Source organism: Raphanus sativus, unplaced genomic scaffold (assembly GCF_000801105.2).
Source record: "Raphanus sativus cultivar WK10039 unplaced genomic scaffold, ASM80110v3 Scaffold2518, whole genome shotgun sequence".
Lineage (NCBI taxonomy): Eukaryota > Viridiplantae > Streptophyta > Magnoliopsida > Brassicales > Brassicaceae > Raphanus > Raphanus sativus.
In genome coordinates, this window is record NW_026617826.1 from 1 (window position 1) to 15054 (window position 15054).

The window sequence follows — 15054 nt, forward strand, 5'->3', positions numbered from 1 at the left end:
AAAGTTTATTTATATCAAAAATTGATTAAAAATATACATATATATTCAAAATTTTACTTTTACTAAAATATTTTCCAATAACCATTATTGAAACTGTTTTCAATATATATAAACAAAATACAATACAAAGTCTAATTTAATATACCAACTTAAATTATGGTTTTTATATTTCACATTAAAATTTTAAAATATAATATGTGATTATTTATATGATAGTACATATAAAATATAATTAGTTATATGATTACTTATATGATGGTACATATAAAATACAATTAATTACTTGTGAGTGTTTATGTTACTAAGGTTTTGAGTAGGGGTGGACGTTCGAGTACACATTCGGTTCGGCTCGGGTCTAATTGGGTTTTGAGTTTCTAGGGCCAAAGATTCAGCCTCATTCGGATATTTTTAAATTTTAGTTCGGATTCGATTTGGATCTTTGCAGGCTCGGTTCGGGTTCAGATGCTCCATTTAAATTATTTTTAAAATTTTAAAATTCATTATATATTTTAAAATTTCTCAAAATCTATAAAAAAATATATTATATATAAATTTGACTAACATATGTCAGAATATCTAAACTTAACATATAAATTGATTTGGTTTAACTATTTGGATAGATAACTAATGATTATTTTAAGTATTTTTGGTGTTTTGAATATAATTTACCTATTTTAGATATTTAGTTTTGATTATTTATTTATATTTTCAATTATTTAAACCAACTTAAAAATGCCATATGTTCTGGATATTTTTATATACACTAAAACTAAAAATAATTAATATACATAAGTATATAATTTAATTTCAAATATATTTGGGTATTCGAGATATTATGATTCAGATATAATTTCATTTTAGTTCTGTAGATATCAATATTTTGAATAATTTGGATATTTAATCAATTTTGATTTGGATTAGATTACTATTTTTTTAGATTATGATTGATTTGACTTTTTGGATTCAGATTTTTTATTCATTTTAATATTAACATGAAAAAAATATGGTAACAAATTTTATAAATACATCCGAGTGATTGCATGGATCAAAATCTAGTAACCTCTTAAAATGTAAAGGTAAAAAAAAACTAACCGAGATCAGCAGCTGCTAGTCTGACGTAGAGATCCTGACCTCCGTCAGCAAAATTTCGGATATCCAACAAATCCCCGGTCCAAATCACACATCCTGACCCACCATTACGAATGTCAGTATTAGCGAACGCCTTACAATTGCAATCTTTAAGACACCGTGCTTCACACTCTTCTATCCCAATCCCCCTGTCCACCATCGTCTTCGTAGTATCCGGCAACTTCATATTCTTCAACCGCACAAACCCATCCGTACCGTCACATCTCAGCCTCGTCTTCCTCACGCAACCCTCAAAATCATCTCTCAGATCCCACTTATTCACTGGCTTAAACCCTTGGACACAGTTACAAACCGGCGAGGTGTTGGAATCGCAATAACCGTAACTCCCACACTGTTCGTAGTTATTGCATATATCCTTTGGTGAGTACCATAACGGTCTCCAGCTCTGTAATCTCTCAACCCAAGTTGATCGTTGTAACAACCCGGTGGGGGTTAGGGTTAAGATGGAGTAAATGTTACTTTTTGTGATACGGTACGAGTAAGTTATTTCTTCATCAGTAGCTGTGAAATTTAAAACTAGGTAATCAACCGGGGTTATCTCCGGTATGCCGTTATACCGGATCCCATCCCATGGACCGCTCCGGTACACTATAGACTCCTTGTTGCGTACGTAAACCTCTGGGAACCCTTTGGTTTCGAATTTAGTCGAGAAATCCCCGCTCGATGGATCGTCTGGGGTTTTCCTGGATCTCAAGAATCTGTTTCTTCCGCTTTTAAGATCCCAACCAAGTTTCATCTCCGGAAGTAAAGTATCTGTCGGAAAATCGAAACTCTGCCACAAGTACTCGTTGTTATTGTTGGAGTCTCTGAGCACGAGGTTACCGTTATCGAGAAGCTCTGCGACCACTGGAGTTGTTCTCACGTTTCCTCCTGTTAGGTTAGTGGACCAAACAGGTTTATTGGAATGATCCGAAATGATGAGATTATTGTTGTCGGAGATTTTGAGAGATCCGTTGGACTCTGAGAGAGGAGTGTCTCTGTTTGCAACCCATACGTAGGTTCTGGTAGGGATTTTCTTGTACCAAATCCCGAGATACCAACGAGAACTTGACGTGGGAGTGAAGAAACCAAGCTCGAAGGTTTCACTACGAGATATGATTGTTTTGTTGCTTGAGATAGTGAGAGATTCTGTAGGCGACATAGTGCTGGCAGCAGAGACACCGAAGGCTGGAAACAAAATGAAAACGAAGGCGAATGTGTAAAGATAATGGTGGTTTGGTACACTTCTCATCTCTCTCTCTCTCCCCCTCTACGCCATTAATTGTCTTTGAGTATGAAAATATTTATACAAATATATCTTTGAAGATGTCAATCAAGCATGTCGTGTGGTCAATGTGTGAACGTTATTTACACGACTACTAGTCTCTTTTCTTTTTGTTTCAAGGTATTTTCGTTGAACGTACACGACTACTCTCTACATAACTTTCTTGGTCTTCTTGTTTGTATTTGAAATACTATTGACTATGGAGTTTACCTAGCAGGTAAAACCACTCTTCAGTTCGTTCTTGTGTATCAACCAAACAAACCCAACTTTTTTTTTGAACATAAATAAAAGCTAGAAAATCCATAAAATTAAGCTATTCGGGCCGACAAAAGAACAAGTATACGGAACACAGACGTTTGTAAGTACTCCCTCTGTTTCCCTGAAAAAAAATGTTTACTACAATATTCAGGTATATAAAAATACAATGAATATTTACAATCAAATTTATTTTTTTGATTATATTATACGCTTTTTAATAGTTATTAATTAATAGTATTTAATCAGTTCAAATATTTTTAGTTAATTTTCTTAGAATATATAAAATACTAGGTGTTTTCCTGCACTATGTGCAGTAAAAATATTTAAATTTAAATTAATTTTAATAGATAAATTTAATCTATATTTAAAAATAAATTTTTATTAATATTGTAGATTTTATTTTTCTTATAAATATTTTAATATAAATTTAATTTAATTAAACATAAAATTAAGATAAATATAATTTTATGTATTTTAAATTATATTCAAAAATATGCAAGTATATATTTAGAATTATAATCTTAGATAAATTTTTATATCTGTTTATTTTAATTAAATATATTAAATAAATAATTTTATGTATTTTAAATTATATTCAAAAATATGCATGTATATATTTAGAATTATAATCTTAGATAAATTTTTATATCTGTTTATTTTAATTAAATATATTAAATAAAATTGTATAAATTGAATAATTATCAAAATAAAAAATAAACAGTATTTATAAAATTTGTAGATATATAGGAAAATAATGATTCTACGATTAAAATTTTATAATTTCCTAAAAATTGTATACAGTTTTGAAAATTTTAGTAATAAAATTTTATAATTTAAAAATACAGAACTAATTGATATTTCGAAATATGTATTTTTAGTTAATTTTCTTAGAATATATAAAATACTTCCTCTTATTTTTAGAAAGGAGGAAAGGAAGTATACGTTAAAGATGAAAATTTTCTAATTTTGTAAGACCAATGAAGATTAAAGATGAGAAGGAAAGAGGTTCGAAGAATCGGACAACAACTACCATGAGGATTTCATGATCAACAAATGTTGAAACTTAGTATCGGTTAATAAAATAAATCTAGGCCATATAGGCAATGGCTATTGGACCAGAAATTATGTTGTCAAACTATGAACTTAATATAATTAACATTAAATGTCTGATCTGGTCCGCAAATCTAGGACATCTTAACAATTTGTCCACTCCTACTGGCCTACATACAACCCTTGATAAAGATAAATCCATAAAAAAAACCACAAGATGTTATCCCATACAACCGTGGAGTGTCCATAAAATTCATTTATTGTTTGTATCGTTCACATGCCTTTGTAACTGAACGATACAAAACTCTCGTTCTATTGACACTAAAAACCATGCATATTACGTAAAGACTTATTCTTAGGTTCACCCCTAGAGTGAACCTAAAGGTTCACCCAACCAATAGGAATCACCCATTTCACAATTGATATCTTTTAAAAAAGGAAACAAAATATTATCAAGTTATATTATATTTTTAAAATAAAAAATGTTAAAAATAAATAAAAGTAGTAATATATGCAACAAAAAAAAATTAAAATATTTTAAATCCGTCGTCAAAACGTTAAAAACAATAAATCTTAAAAATACCAAACCCTTAATCCTAAAAAAGTTTAGGGATTAAGATTAAGGTTTTAGTATTTTTAAGATTTATTGTTTTAGTGTTTAGTTTTTTTAGTTAAAATTTAGGATTATCCAAGTATTTATGATTTACCTAAGGGTTTAGGGTTTAGAGTTTAGGGTTTAGTATTTCGATGATGGCATAAAAAATATCTAATTTTTTTTGCATATACTAGAGTTTAGGGTTTAGAGTTTAAGATTATACAAGAGTTTAGCATATACCCAAGGGTTTAGCGTATACCCAAGGGTTTAGGGTATACTTAACGGTTTAGGGTTTATGATTTAGGGTTTAGGGTTTATGATTTAGGGTTTAGAGTTTATTTTTTTCGAAGATGTTAAAAATATATTTTTAAATCATTTTTAACTACTATTATTTTTATTTTTTTCATTTTATTTATTTTAAAAACATAATATAACTTGACAATATTTTGTTTCCTTTTTTAAAAGATATCAATTGTGAAATGAGTGATTTCTATTGGTTGAGTGAACCTCTAGGTTCACTCTAGGGGTGAACCCAAGAATAACTCTTACATAAAATGTGTTTGCGACAATTCGTCCGTGGACCCCGACTCGCATTCTTAAAGAGCATCGATCCTAATTCCTCGAATGTGAGTTTTCACTGACTCCTCCATATAAATTATCGATGTGCTTGACATTCTTTAAACCCAAGATTTCACCTTTTAATAACTTTTTCAAGAGGACAAAATGTCACTAATAGACCTACAGATGAAATTATCATGTAACTTAATTATATTTTCGTAATTTTATGATAATAAAACCTTAACAGTCATTCTATTAAAACAGATAGAATTTTTTTAAAATAAACTTTAGCTCATGATTTCCTTAATACAGGCAAGTCATATTATTTTGCATTTTCTGGATTAGAAAACACTAAAAACAATTTAGTGAACTATTTTATCATAAGTTGCTAGAGGAAGAAAGTTGACCAAAAAAGAATGTTATTGTCTTTTTTATTTGTACATGATCCTTGACTCCATGCCGGATTAGAGTGAGCATTTGGTTTTTGGTTTGGTTCTCATTCGGTTCTTTTGACTTTTTGGTTTTTATGGTTACAGATTTAGGATCCGTTCGAGTATTTAAAAATTTGGTTTGACTATTTTGCTTTTTGGTTCGAATTGGATAACAAAGTTAAAACCGCCTAATATCCAAGATAATTTAGATCTCATTCGGTTATGGTTTTTAGGTTAATTCGGGTAAAAAAAGTAAAAGAAAATGGAGTTTTCTGGATTTAAATATCATATTTCTAGCTAGATTAAAAATTTAGATAATTTGGATAATTTTAATTGTTTTTGATAAAACATATTCTGGTTAAAAGTATATCAATTATATTATAGAAATTTGGGTAATCATTCAGTTGACTTTGGTTCGATTTTATTTTTTGTTTTAAAAATATAGGACCGATCGAAAAATTGATAGGATTCAAAACTCAAATTGAACCTCATTTTACAGTCGGTTGGTTTTATAGCTCCAGATTAAAATATTTTTATGGATAGTTTGGGTTATAATTAGTATTTTTAGATCTCTCTCTCTCTCTCTCTCTCTCTCTCTCTCTCTCTCTCCTCTCTCTCTCTCTCTCTCTCTCTCTCTCTCTCTCTCTTTATATATAATTATATATGCATAGTGTATATCATAAAGAAAAAAAACGGTCCCATTTCTCTCTCTGACGCGCTTACCAAGACAGTCGTGTTTCTTCGACGCCGAGAGCGAGAGCTCGCCGGCGTCGCCTCTACTCAATCTTGCTCATTTTTCTATTGCTACAAGTCAAAGCTCTCGTTCTATCATTTATTCTGCCTTTACTCAATCATTATTCTGGATCTGGAAATTTCAAAACTAGAGAAGACCTTCGTGGTCTTTGCTCGGTTTTGGAGACCACCGGACCTGCATCTTTCACCGGGGACTCCTGGAAACGCGGGTACAAATACCACCTCTCCCCACCTCGACCCACGGAAGGGATGCCCCTCTCTCTGCACAGACCTGCAACTCGCTCTGCTTGCACAAATGGCGCCTCACTTCACCTCCTTCCCTTCACTGAGTTTAACCTTCCACTGTGCTTTAGATCTGAGAAGAGTCCCATGGATTTCTTTGGATCTGAGCTACTCTCAGATAAAGCTCAAATCTCAGACTTTAAGAACGCCTCAAGCCACCGCAGCTCTTCAACTTCATGTTACAAACGGGATTCCGTATCTCTTTCCGGTTGCTGCTTAATCCCTAACTTTTCGATCTTCACAGCCCCCTCTCCTCCATCTTGCGCCACCACCCTTCATCCCGCCGACGAGGTGTGCCCTAATTTCGCCGCACGCACACTGCGCAAGCTCAGATCTGTTGAACGTGATGCTGACATCAGCCCTTCCACTTCCTCTATATGGGCCAGGCCCAAGTCATTTTCAAAAGGTGTCAGTCCTTTCTCTATCTTTCAAAATATTAATTTGAAGATGAGGTCCAAGCCCAGAAGTTATCTTTGCTTTTGGTTATAGTTAATAGTTTTTCAATGAGTCTCGATGGATTCACCGAACCTTTGATCCAAACTATTGTGAACGCAACGTTATATCCTTCAATTCAGAAGCGATCTTTATTTTTGTGGGTGCCAGTGGATTCACCAGTACCACCATCTAAGACCTTCTCCATGAGAAGAGTCGTCCCTCCTGCTACAAAGCAGATGAAGTTGTCAAAATCTCTAACCGTTTTGTTATCTTGTGGAGCGGTCTGTACGGGGCCTGAAGATGCAACGGATTTCGTTTCGACGATATTCCGAGGTGTGATTGTCTATCAACGTCACGATTCAAAGTGACTAAGTTTCAACTTTCCGGCTTTGCCGTGAACTTTACTTCGACGCATTTGAGTCTTACTCAGAATTCGCTGTCAATTTATCCAAGAGGTTTCTCTACTTTTATCTTTTTATGTTATATTGTTGTCGCTTTGTACTGTTAGTGGAGCCATGATTACTTCTTCTTCAAAGGCCCGAATGTTTAGTTTTAATGAAAGCGGTGTTTCAAAAAAAAAATTAGTATTTTTAGAATATTTGTAATTTTAAAATTAAATAGAATTAATATTTGAAGTATATAAACTGTTTTGGATAATCAGATACACATTGGTTCACGATTTAATTTGGTTTGTTTCTCGTTTCTAAAAATAAAATCGTTTGAATATTTGAAAGTTTTGGGTATATTTTTTCAGTTCTTTTATACGCCCAATGATAGCGTAGTGCTAACAATTGAGGCTGCTGAACACTTTAAATTAAATGTCAACTTCCCACCCTTAAAACCACTTGCTGCTGAGGGGAGAGAGAGGCCAGATCACACTATATATAAGATCTACATGTATCTTCCCTCACACCGACACAAAACATAAATATACACTAAGAAGAACAAGATGGACAATCTGAGGTTATGTGAAGCAAACAACGCTCCTCTAACGCCCATAACGTTCTTGAAGAGAGCTTCAGAATGTTATCCAAATAGAACTTCCATAATCTATGGAGAAACTCTTTCACATGGCCTCAGACCTATGACCGTTGCTGTCGTCTCGCTTTTCTCTCCTATCTCTTGACATCGCCAAGAATGATGTCGTATGTCTCTCTCTGCAACGAATCTTTTTATTTGTTTATTTAAAGTTTATTATGTTTTGTTCAAAAAAAGTTTATTATGTATAGTAGGTTTTATCAAACAAATCTGAATATAAGAAATAATTCTATTTCACTTTAACTTGGATATACGACTATGAGACATGACATAAATATGTGTTTAGGTATCCGTTCTTGCCCCAAACATCCCATATATGAGATGCACTTCGCTGTTCCCATGGCTGGAGCTGTCCTTAACCCTATCAACACCCGCCTCGACGCAAAATCCATCGCCGCAATCTTCGCCACGCACAGTCCAAGATATTATTCGTAGACCCAACCTAGAGACCTTAGCTAGAGCCGCGCTCTATCTACTACCCGACGAAGAACAGCTGAACCTGCTGGTCATATTCATTGACGAGCCTGATTGCCCTAAGAGGGTTTCGTCCAATGAGTTAGACTACGAGGGGCTCATCCGTACGGGAGAACCTTCGTCCTCCTTGGTTGCACGTATGTTCCGTATTCAAAACGAGCAGGATCCCATCTCGTTAACTACACATCGGGTACCACGAGCGAACCAAAAGGTGTGGTGGTTAGCCACCGTGGAGTGTATTTGAGCTCTCTGAGCGTGATTATGGGCTGGGAAATGGGGACATTCCCGGTCTACCTTTGGACTCTGCCTATGTTTCATTGCAACGGATGGAATCTCACATGGTCGGTGGCAGCACGTGGGGCACCAACGTCTGTATCAGGCATGTGTCTGCCCCGGAGATTTATAATAAACATAGAATTGCATGGCGTGACGCATATGTGTTGTGTTCCTACAGTCTTCAACATTTTGCTTCAAGGAATCCACTTGACATGTCACAAAGTCCAGGCCGGTTCAGGTTTTGACCGGAGTTCATCGCCTCCTGCTGCCCTTGTAGAGAAAGTTCAGCGGCTCGGTTTTCAAGTGCTGCATGTCTATGGGCTCACGGAGGCCACTGGTGCTGTTCTCTTTTGTGAGTGGAATGACGAGTGGAACAGGTAATATATATTCGTGGTACAAAAAGTTTATAATAGCATCATTACTGGACTCTCTCAAAAAGAGTTTCTTAGTAAAAATTATTAATTATATTTTTTGATCAAATTATTATAATATAATAATTAATTTTGAACAAATTAACTTGTTCAATGTTAAAATGACACGTTGGTTTGAGGTATCTTGATTTTGATGAGAGTCTCTTCACAAAGAAACTTATCTCATAAATTCTCCTACTATATCATTTTATAATTTTATCATGAGATCTCTCATAAGAATTGCCCACTGTGGATGCTTTAAGTCATGTTAAATGTTATTAAATCGATTTAACATTTATATTTATACTATTAAAACAGACTACCAGAAAAGCAACAGATGGAGATGAAGGCAAGACAAGGGGTAGGCATCTTAACCCTGGCTGACGTTGACGTAAAGAACACGAAAACTCAGGAGAGTGTCCCACGCGATGGGAAGACAATGGGAGAGATTGTCATGAAAGGAAGCAGCTTAATGAAAGGGTATCTAAAGAGTCCGAAAGCTACATCTGAAGCGTTTAAGCACGGATGGCTCAACACGGGAGACATAGGTGTGATCCATCCAGATGGGCACATACAGATCAAAGATCGGTCCAAAGATATTATCATATCTGGAGGTGAAAACATCAACAGTGTTGAAGTTGAGAATGTTCTTTATAAGTATAAGAAAGTGCTCGAGGCTGCTGTTGTGGCCATGCCTCACCCTATGTGGGGTGAAACCCCTTGTGCGTTCGTTGTTCTAGAAAAGCGTAAGACTAGTCAAGGAGACTGTGATGATCAGTTCATGACAAGAGAATGTGATTTGATTAAGTATTGCCGTGAGAATCTGCCTCATTTTATGTGTCCGAAGAGGGTTGTGTTCATGGGAGAACTACCTAAGAACGGCAACGGAAAGATTCTTAAGCATAAGTTAAGAAATATCGCTAAAAGTTTGGTTCTTAATGATGACAATACTATTGGCATTAAGCACTAAATATCATCCCTCATGCAAAATCCCTACGGAAAATATATGTGAGATATTAGATATCTGATACTTATGTTTCGATTAGTATAAAATTATTTTTGAATAAACATATTATAAGTTTTATTATAAATAACTGTAATTTACCGAAGCATTTAGATTTTATTAATATTTTTATTCTTTGATTGAACTTAATTTAACTCAGTTAAATTTCATTGAATCCGGTTAAACCATATTGATCCATGACCAAAACATTTTCGGTTCAGTCATTTGGGCAAGTTTTTAAAACACTGCATCCAGGCTCTAATGCATCCAAAAATGTTACATTGATAAAAATGAAGATCCAAATGATCATATGCTTGTTGATGCATGGTAATGTGATGTGGGGCATTCTGAATGGCTAGATATGTCTTTTTGTATACCTTTCAGAAAATATTAATTGAGAATATTTGATTTGATTAAATATTATTGATAGTTATTGAAAATTTTATAATAAAATAAATAATAAATTTAGTTATAAACATTTATTGTATTTTTTATTTTGCTTGAATAGTCTAGAAAATCATTCTTTCAAGAAGGATAAACAGATTTTCTCGGGTTACAAATTACCGGACGTCAATAACTGAGAGGGAGATTTGGTTCACTGACAATTCATGAATAGTCTAGAAAATCATTCTTCTAAGAAGGATAAACAGATTGTCTCGGGTTACAAATTACCGGGCGTCAATGACTGAGAGGGTGATTTGGTTCACTGACAATTCATCATCGCGCTGTGTACCCGACGACAATTCGGTCTCAAGAAGACTTCTCCCAGCGCAAAAACCGGGCTGTTTAGGCTGAGGAATAGCCGTAGTTTCGCTCCCAAGCATCACCATAACAGTCGACATCACTGGTCTGTCTTCAGCACGTTCTTGAACACACAAGAGACCAATTTGTATACATCTCAAGATTTCATGTACTGTCCGGAGTGCTGATGATGAAGAATCTATGATGATTGGGTCTACGGTCTCTATCCCTTTTCCTTCTTTCCAGTACCTCCACACCTGTCCGTAAAAATATAGAATCTTTCATTTAGTGTTATGGCGATATAAGATGCAGTGAAACAATATCAAATTTAGTTGTTCTCAGCTTACAAAATCAAGGAGGTTAAGGTCACGGTTAGAGTTGTAGAACCCTTTACTCCTCTTGCCAGTTATAATTTCAAGAAGCAAGACCCCAAAGCTGAAAACATCCGACTTCATAGAGAATATCCCGTCCATTGCATATTCTGGAGCCATGTAACCGCTGCATAAGGTATAATAGATTCATATTTTATGATGTTTTCTAGTTGGTTTAGATTTAAGACGAAAACTCTTTGTTGTTATGGAAACAAATAGCTTACTAAGTTCCAACCACCTTCCTTGTGTTAGCTTCTGTCTCATCCCGTCCAAAGATCCTTGCCATCCCGAAATCCGAGATTTTTGGAGTCATATTTTTATCAAGTAAGACGTTACTTGCTTTCAAGTCTCTATGGATAATTCTAAACCGCGAATCTTGGTGAAGATAAAGAAGTCCTCTAGCAATACCATTGATAATGTCAAATCTCTTTTGCCAATTTAAGGTAGAGCGTCGGATTTTATCTACAAATCGATCACAATTTTAAACATGTTAATCTTATCCCCGAATAAGTTACATTGTTAGAATAGAAGTTATCTTGAGTCACTAACCAAAGAGATGTGAATCAAGGCTTAGATTCTCCAAGTACTCATATATCAACATCTTCTCGCCCTTCTCGACGCAACAACCGAGGAGCCGGACAAGGTTTATGTGCTGAAGCCTAGCAATTAGTCTGACCTCATTCTTGAACTCATCAGTCCCTTGTAGAGACATTGTAGATAGTCTCTTTACCGCAATTTCTTTCCCGTCAGGTAAAATTCCCTATTACAGACATGTTCGATTATAGAATGAAAACCTTGTACATTGATAGATTTTTGAGTACATTTATGAATCATTTTTACCTTGTAAACAATACCGAAACCACCTTGTCCAAGCATGTTAGCGACAGAAAATCGGTTTGTCGCCATGGCAAGAGATTCAAACTCCATCAATGGAAGCTCTAGATCCTCTGTTTTGCTTTCTTCGGATATGTAACTATAGCTTGTTAATATCACTTCGTTTATTAGCAAATCTTGGCTTCGCACTTGATCAACTGTTTCATTCAGAAACAAAAACTTTTGAACTTTCAGAATTTACAGACAAAATAAAGAAAATGAGTCATTGATTTACCATTAGGTGTTTGAATTGTTATAGATCTCTTCTGTTTTCTTTTCCAAAAGCCGAAGGTGATGATACTAATTATTAGAAGAAAAATGGCCACTCCAATACTCGAACCTAAGATTCTTCCATGGCTTGTTATCTTGACATCTGCAATATAAACGAGGCACATAGTACGTACTTGTCAAAAAAAAAGGTCACTCCCTTGTACTTATGATAAAAACATTATACTAGACCTAAATATAAATATTTTTGGTGTTGAATCTAAGCTTAAACCATACTTAATATTGAGATATACTGTTTGTGCCTAATATAGTAATCATCAGTAGCTTCGCTTAGTAATGCAATTAAAAAATATTAGATAGATCTTTAGTTTTAACATTGATTTTTTGAAGCAAAAAAATTATGGATTTATAGTGATCTAAACATCAACTTATATCTTAATATTTGAATGGATATTTAACCACATATCTTATATTCTGAAATTTCCTAGTATCACACCCCTACAATTAGGTGATCTTAGCTGAAACTCTTGAGATCAATAGCAAAAAATATTAAATGCTATTACATCAACTTAGTAGAAAGCAATCCAATCACATGGTTTGATCTTATTTCTTGGACAACAGACAATTATATTAGTCTAAAGACCCAAAAGAAATTAATCTGTTACAACCGGAAGTAAATGTTAAAGGGGTGAAGACATCCACAGAAATGCTTCACTTTAGATAGAAGTGTTAAAAGGGGTGATCACATGCTTTGATCCTTAACTAAGGTAGCCTCAACTAAAACAAAACCCTTAAAAAGGCATGGGAGAAAGAACTAACCGAGATCAGCAGCCGCTAGTTTAACGTAGAGATCCTGACCACCATTTGCATAACTCCTGATATCCAAAAGCCCTCCCTTCCAAATCACACAACCCGACCCGCCGTCACGAATATCCGTGTTAGCATACGCCGTACAGTTACAATCTTGTAGGCACTTGGCTTCACACTCCTTCAACCCAATTCCTCTGTCCAAAACCGTAGCCGTAGTATCCGGCAGTTTCATCTTCTTCAGAACCACAAACCCGTCTCTACCATCACAACTCAACCTCGTCTTCCTCACGCAACCAGCTGAATCATCTCTCAAAGCCCACTCTTGCTCGTTTCGTCGCTCAAACCCTTTGATGCAGTTACAGTTCGGTATGGTGTTGGAATCGCCATAACCGTAACTCCCACACTGTTTGTACTTGTCGCATATGTCCTTTGGTTGGTACCACAATGGTTTCCAAGTCTGCGCTGTCTCGATCCAGTTCCGTCGTTGTATGTTTCCCGTCGAGGTTACGCTTAGTATGGAGTATACGTCGGGTTTGGTCATTTGGTATGAGTAAGTCACTTCTTCGTTACTCGCTACGAAAATGTAAACCATGTAATCAATTGGTTTCATCTCCGGTACGCAGCTAAACCGGTTTCCGATCCATGGACCGCTCCGGTAGATAATTGACTCTTTGTTGAATACGTAATACTCAGGGAACCCTCTGGTTTCGAGTTTAACCGAGAAATCGCCGCTCGATGGATCCTCCGGATTTCTCCAGGATCTCAAGACTCGGTCTAAACCGGTTTTTTTATCCCAGCCCAGTTTCATATCCGGAAGCAAAGTATCTGTTGGAAAATCGAAACTCTGCCACAAGTACTCGTTGTTATTGTTGTTGGAGTCTCTGAGCACGAAGTTACCGTTATCGAGAAGCTCTGCCACCAGTGGAGATCTCATAGTGCCAACGGTTAGATTCGTTGACCAAACAGGTGTGTCGGAGGAGTGATCGAAAATGACGAGGTTGTTGTCTGATGATATTTTGAGAGATCCGTTGGGATGAGACAGTGGGTTGTCTCTGTTGGCAACCCATACGTAGGTCCTGGTAGGGATTTTGCTGTACCATATCCCGAGATACCAACGTGAACTTGTTCCGGGAGTGAAGAAACCGAGCTCGAAGGTTTCGTTACGAGATACAATGGTTTTGTTGTTTGAGATTGTGAGAGACTCTGTAGCAGATAGTGTTTTGGCATAGACACCGAAAGATGGAAAGAAAATGAAGACGAAGATGAAGATGATGTAAGGATGGAGGTAGTTTGGTACATTTCTCATCTTTTTTCTCTCTGTTACCCTCTACGCCGTTGTCTTGAGTTATGAGGAAATTAAATTTATACACACACACACATAGATGTAACACATGTTGTGGGTTCAATGTGTGAAGGATACTTCCACGACTTTTCTCTACAGCATGTTTCTTGGTCTTCTTGTTTGTATTCGAAATATCAAAGATCTGTTGAATATAGAGTTGACCCGTCGAATTTTAATGTTCTTCCCTAGTTTTCCATTTTTTCCCAATAAATGTCTACCAGCCAAGCATATCCAACTTCAATTTCTATCACTATTGCTATCATTGACCACAAATCCAGACACATACTTAAATTCTATCACTGTTGCTGTACAAAGTTTCTAGGAACATGGCTAAAAGAAAAGTTTTTAAGCTTAGATAAATTAAGGATGTATATATTGGACCATTATTATTGTCTCATTGATGGTAGAGTCTTTCGGTCCTCCTCCTGATGTTGATTGCAAGCTCTAGAATAGTCTTCACAATCACCTAGAAACTGAACGTTCTTGTATGATAGCCAGTTTAACAGTTGAACACTTAAATTGCCTTTTTTAGTTCCTTAATTAAAATACAAACATGTAAAAAGGCTTAAATTGGAAAAAGTAAACAGTTTAACATATTGATCAGCTAGCACATAGAGCATGGTTAACTAATCAAAAATATGTAATAATTTGGTTCAACTAATTAATACTAAGAATACAAAAAAAAATAGTTTTAAATATTGATCAGCTAGTAA

The 15054-nt window shown here is 35.2% G+C and overlaps 3 protein-coding genes and 1 pseudogene across 4 annotated transcripts; 2 read left to right on the forward strand and 2 right to left on the reverse strand.

The window, feature by feature from the left end:
• Positions 1 to 844: 844 nt before the first annotated feature.
• On the reverse strand, positions 845 to 2454 carry LOC130505701 (receptor-like serine/threonine-protein kinase SD1-6). The gene has a single exon (XM_057000303.1). The coding sequence runs from the start codon at positions 2378 to 2380 to the stop codon at positions 1088 to 1090; it is 1293 nt and encodes a 430-aa protein (XP_056856283.1). The 5' UTR covers positions 2381 to 2454; the 3' UTR covers positions 845 to 1087.
• Positions 2455 to 6329: 3875 nt separating this feature from the next.
• LOC130505699 (uncharacterized) lies at positions 6330 to 7158 on the forward strand. Of its 2 annotated transcripts, none has more exons than XM_057000300.1 (2): positions 6330 to 6746; positions 6830 to 7158. In XM_057000300.1, exons 1-2 carry the CDS (start codon positions 6428 to 6430, stop codon positions 7141 to 7143), a joined length of 633 nt encoding a protein of 210 aa, XP_056856280.1. In that variant the 5' UTR covers positions 6330 to 6427; the 3' UTR covers positions 7144 to 7158. The 2 variants fall into 2 exon arrangements, with proteins under 2 accessions (XP_056856280.1, XP_056856281.1); XM_057000301.1 differs by having other exon boundaries at positions 6944 to 7158.
• A 566-nt stretch (positions 7159 to 7724) lies between these two features.
• On the forward strand, positions 7725 to 10059 carry LOC130505700 (probable acyl-activating enzyme 12, peroxisomal; annotated as a pseudogene).
• A 422-nt stretch (positions 10060 to 10481) lies between these two features.
• Positions 10482 to 14324, reverse strand: LOC108814281 (receptor-like serine/threonine-protein kinase SD1-6). Its single transcript, XM_018586815.2, has 7 exons — positions 13009 to 14324; positions 12197 to 12334; positions 11929 to 12119; positions 11638 to 11848; positions 11313 to 11550; positions 11065 to 11215; positions 10482 to 10974 (listed from the first exon to the last, which is right to left on the reverse strand). The coding sequence occupies exons 1-7, from the start codon at positions 14303 to 14305 to the stop codon at positions 10645 to 10647; spliced, it is 2556 nt and encodes an 851-aa protein (XP_018442317.2). The 5' UTR covers positions 14306 to 14324; the 3' UTR covers positions 10482 to 10644.
• Between the last annotated feature and the right edge of the window lie 730 nt (positions 14325 to 15054).

Excerpts from the sequence above, each read along its gene's own strand:
- LOC108814281 (XM_018586815.2), bottom strand. The coding sequence starts at position 14,305 with ATGAGAAATGTACCAAACTACCTCCATCCTTACATCATCTTCATCTTC. Across the intron at positions 11,849-11,928 it reads GTTTCGGTATTGTTTACAAG|GGAATTTTACCTGACGGGAA; the intron begins GTAAAAATGATT and ends TGTCTGTAATAG. Across the intron at positions 10,975-11,064 it reads ACCTTAACCTCCTTGATTTT|GTGTGGAGGTACTGGAAAGA; the intron begins GTAAGCTGAGAA and ends TTTTACGGACAG.
- LOC130505699 (XM_057000300.1), top strand. The coding sequence starts at position 6,428 with ATGGATTTCTTTGGATCTGAGCTACTCTCAGATAAAGCTCAAATCTCA. Across the intron at positions 6,747-6,829 it reads GCCCAAGTCATTTTCAAAAG|TTAATAGTTTTTCAATGAGT; the intron begins GTGTCAGTCCTT and ends TTTTGGTTATAG.
- LOC130505701 (XM_057000303.1), bottom strand. The coding sequence starts at position 2,380 with ATGAGAAGTGTACCAAACCACCATTATCTTTACACATTCGCCTTCGTT.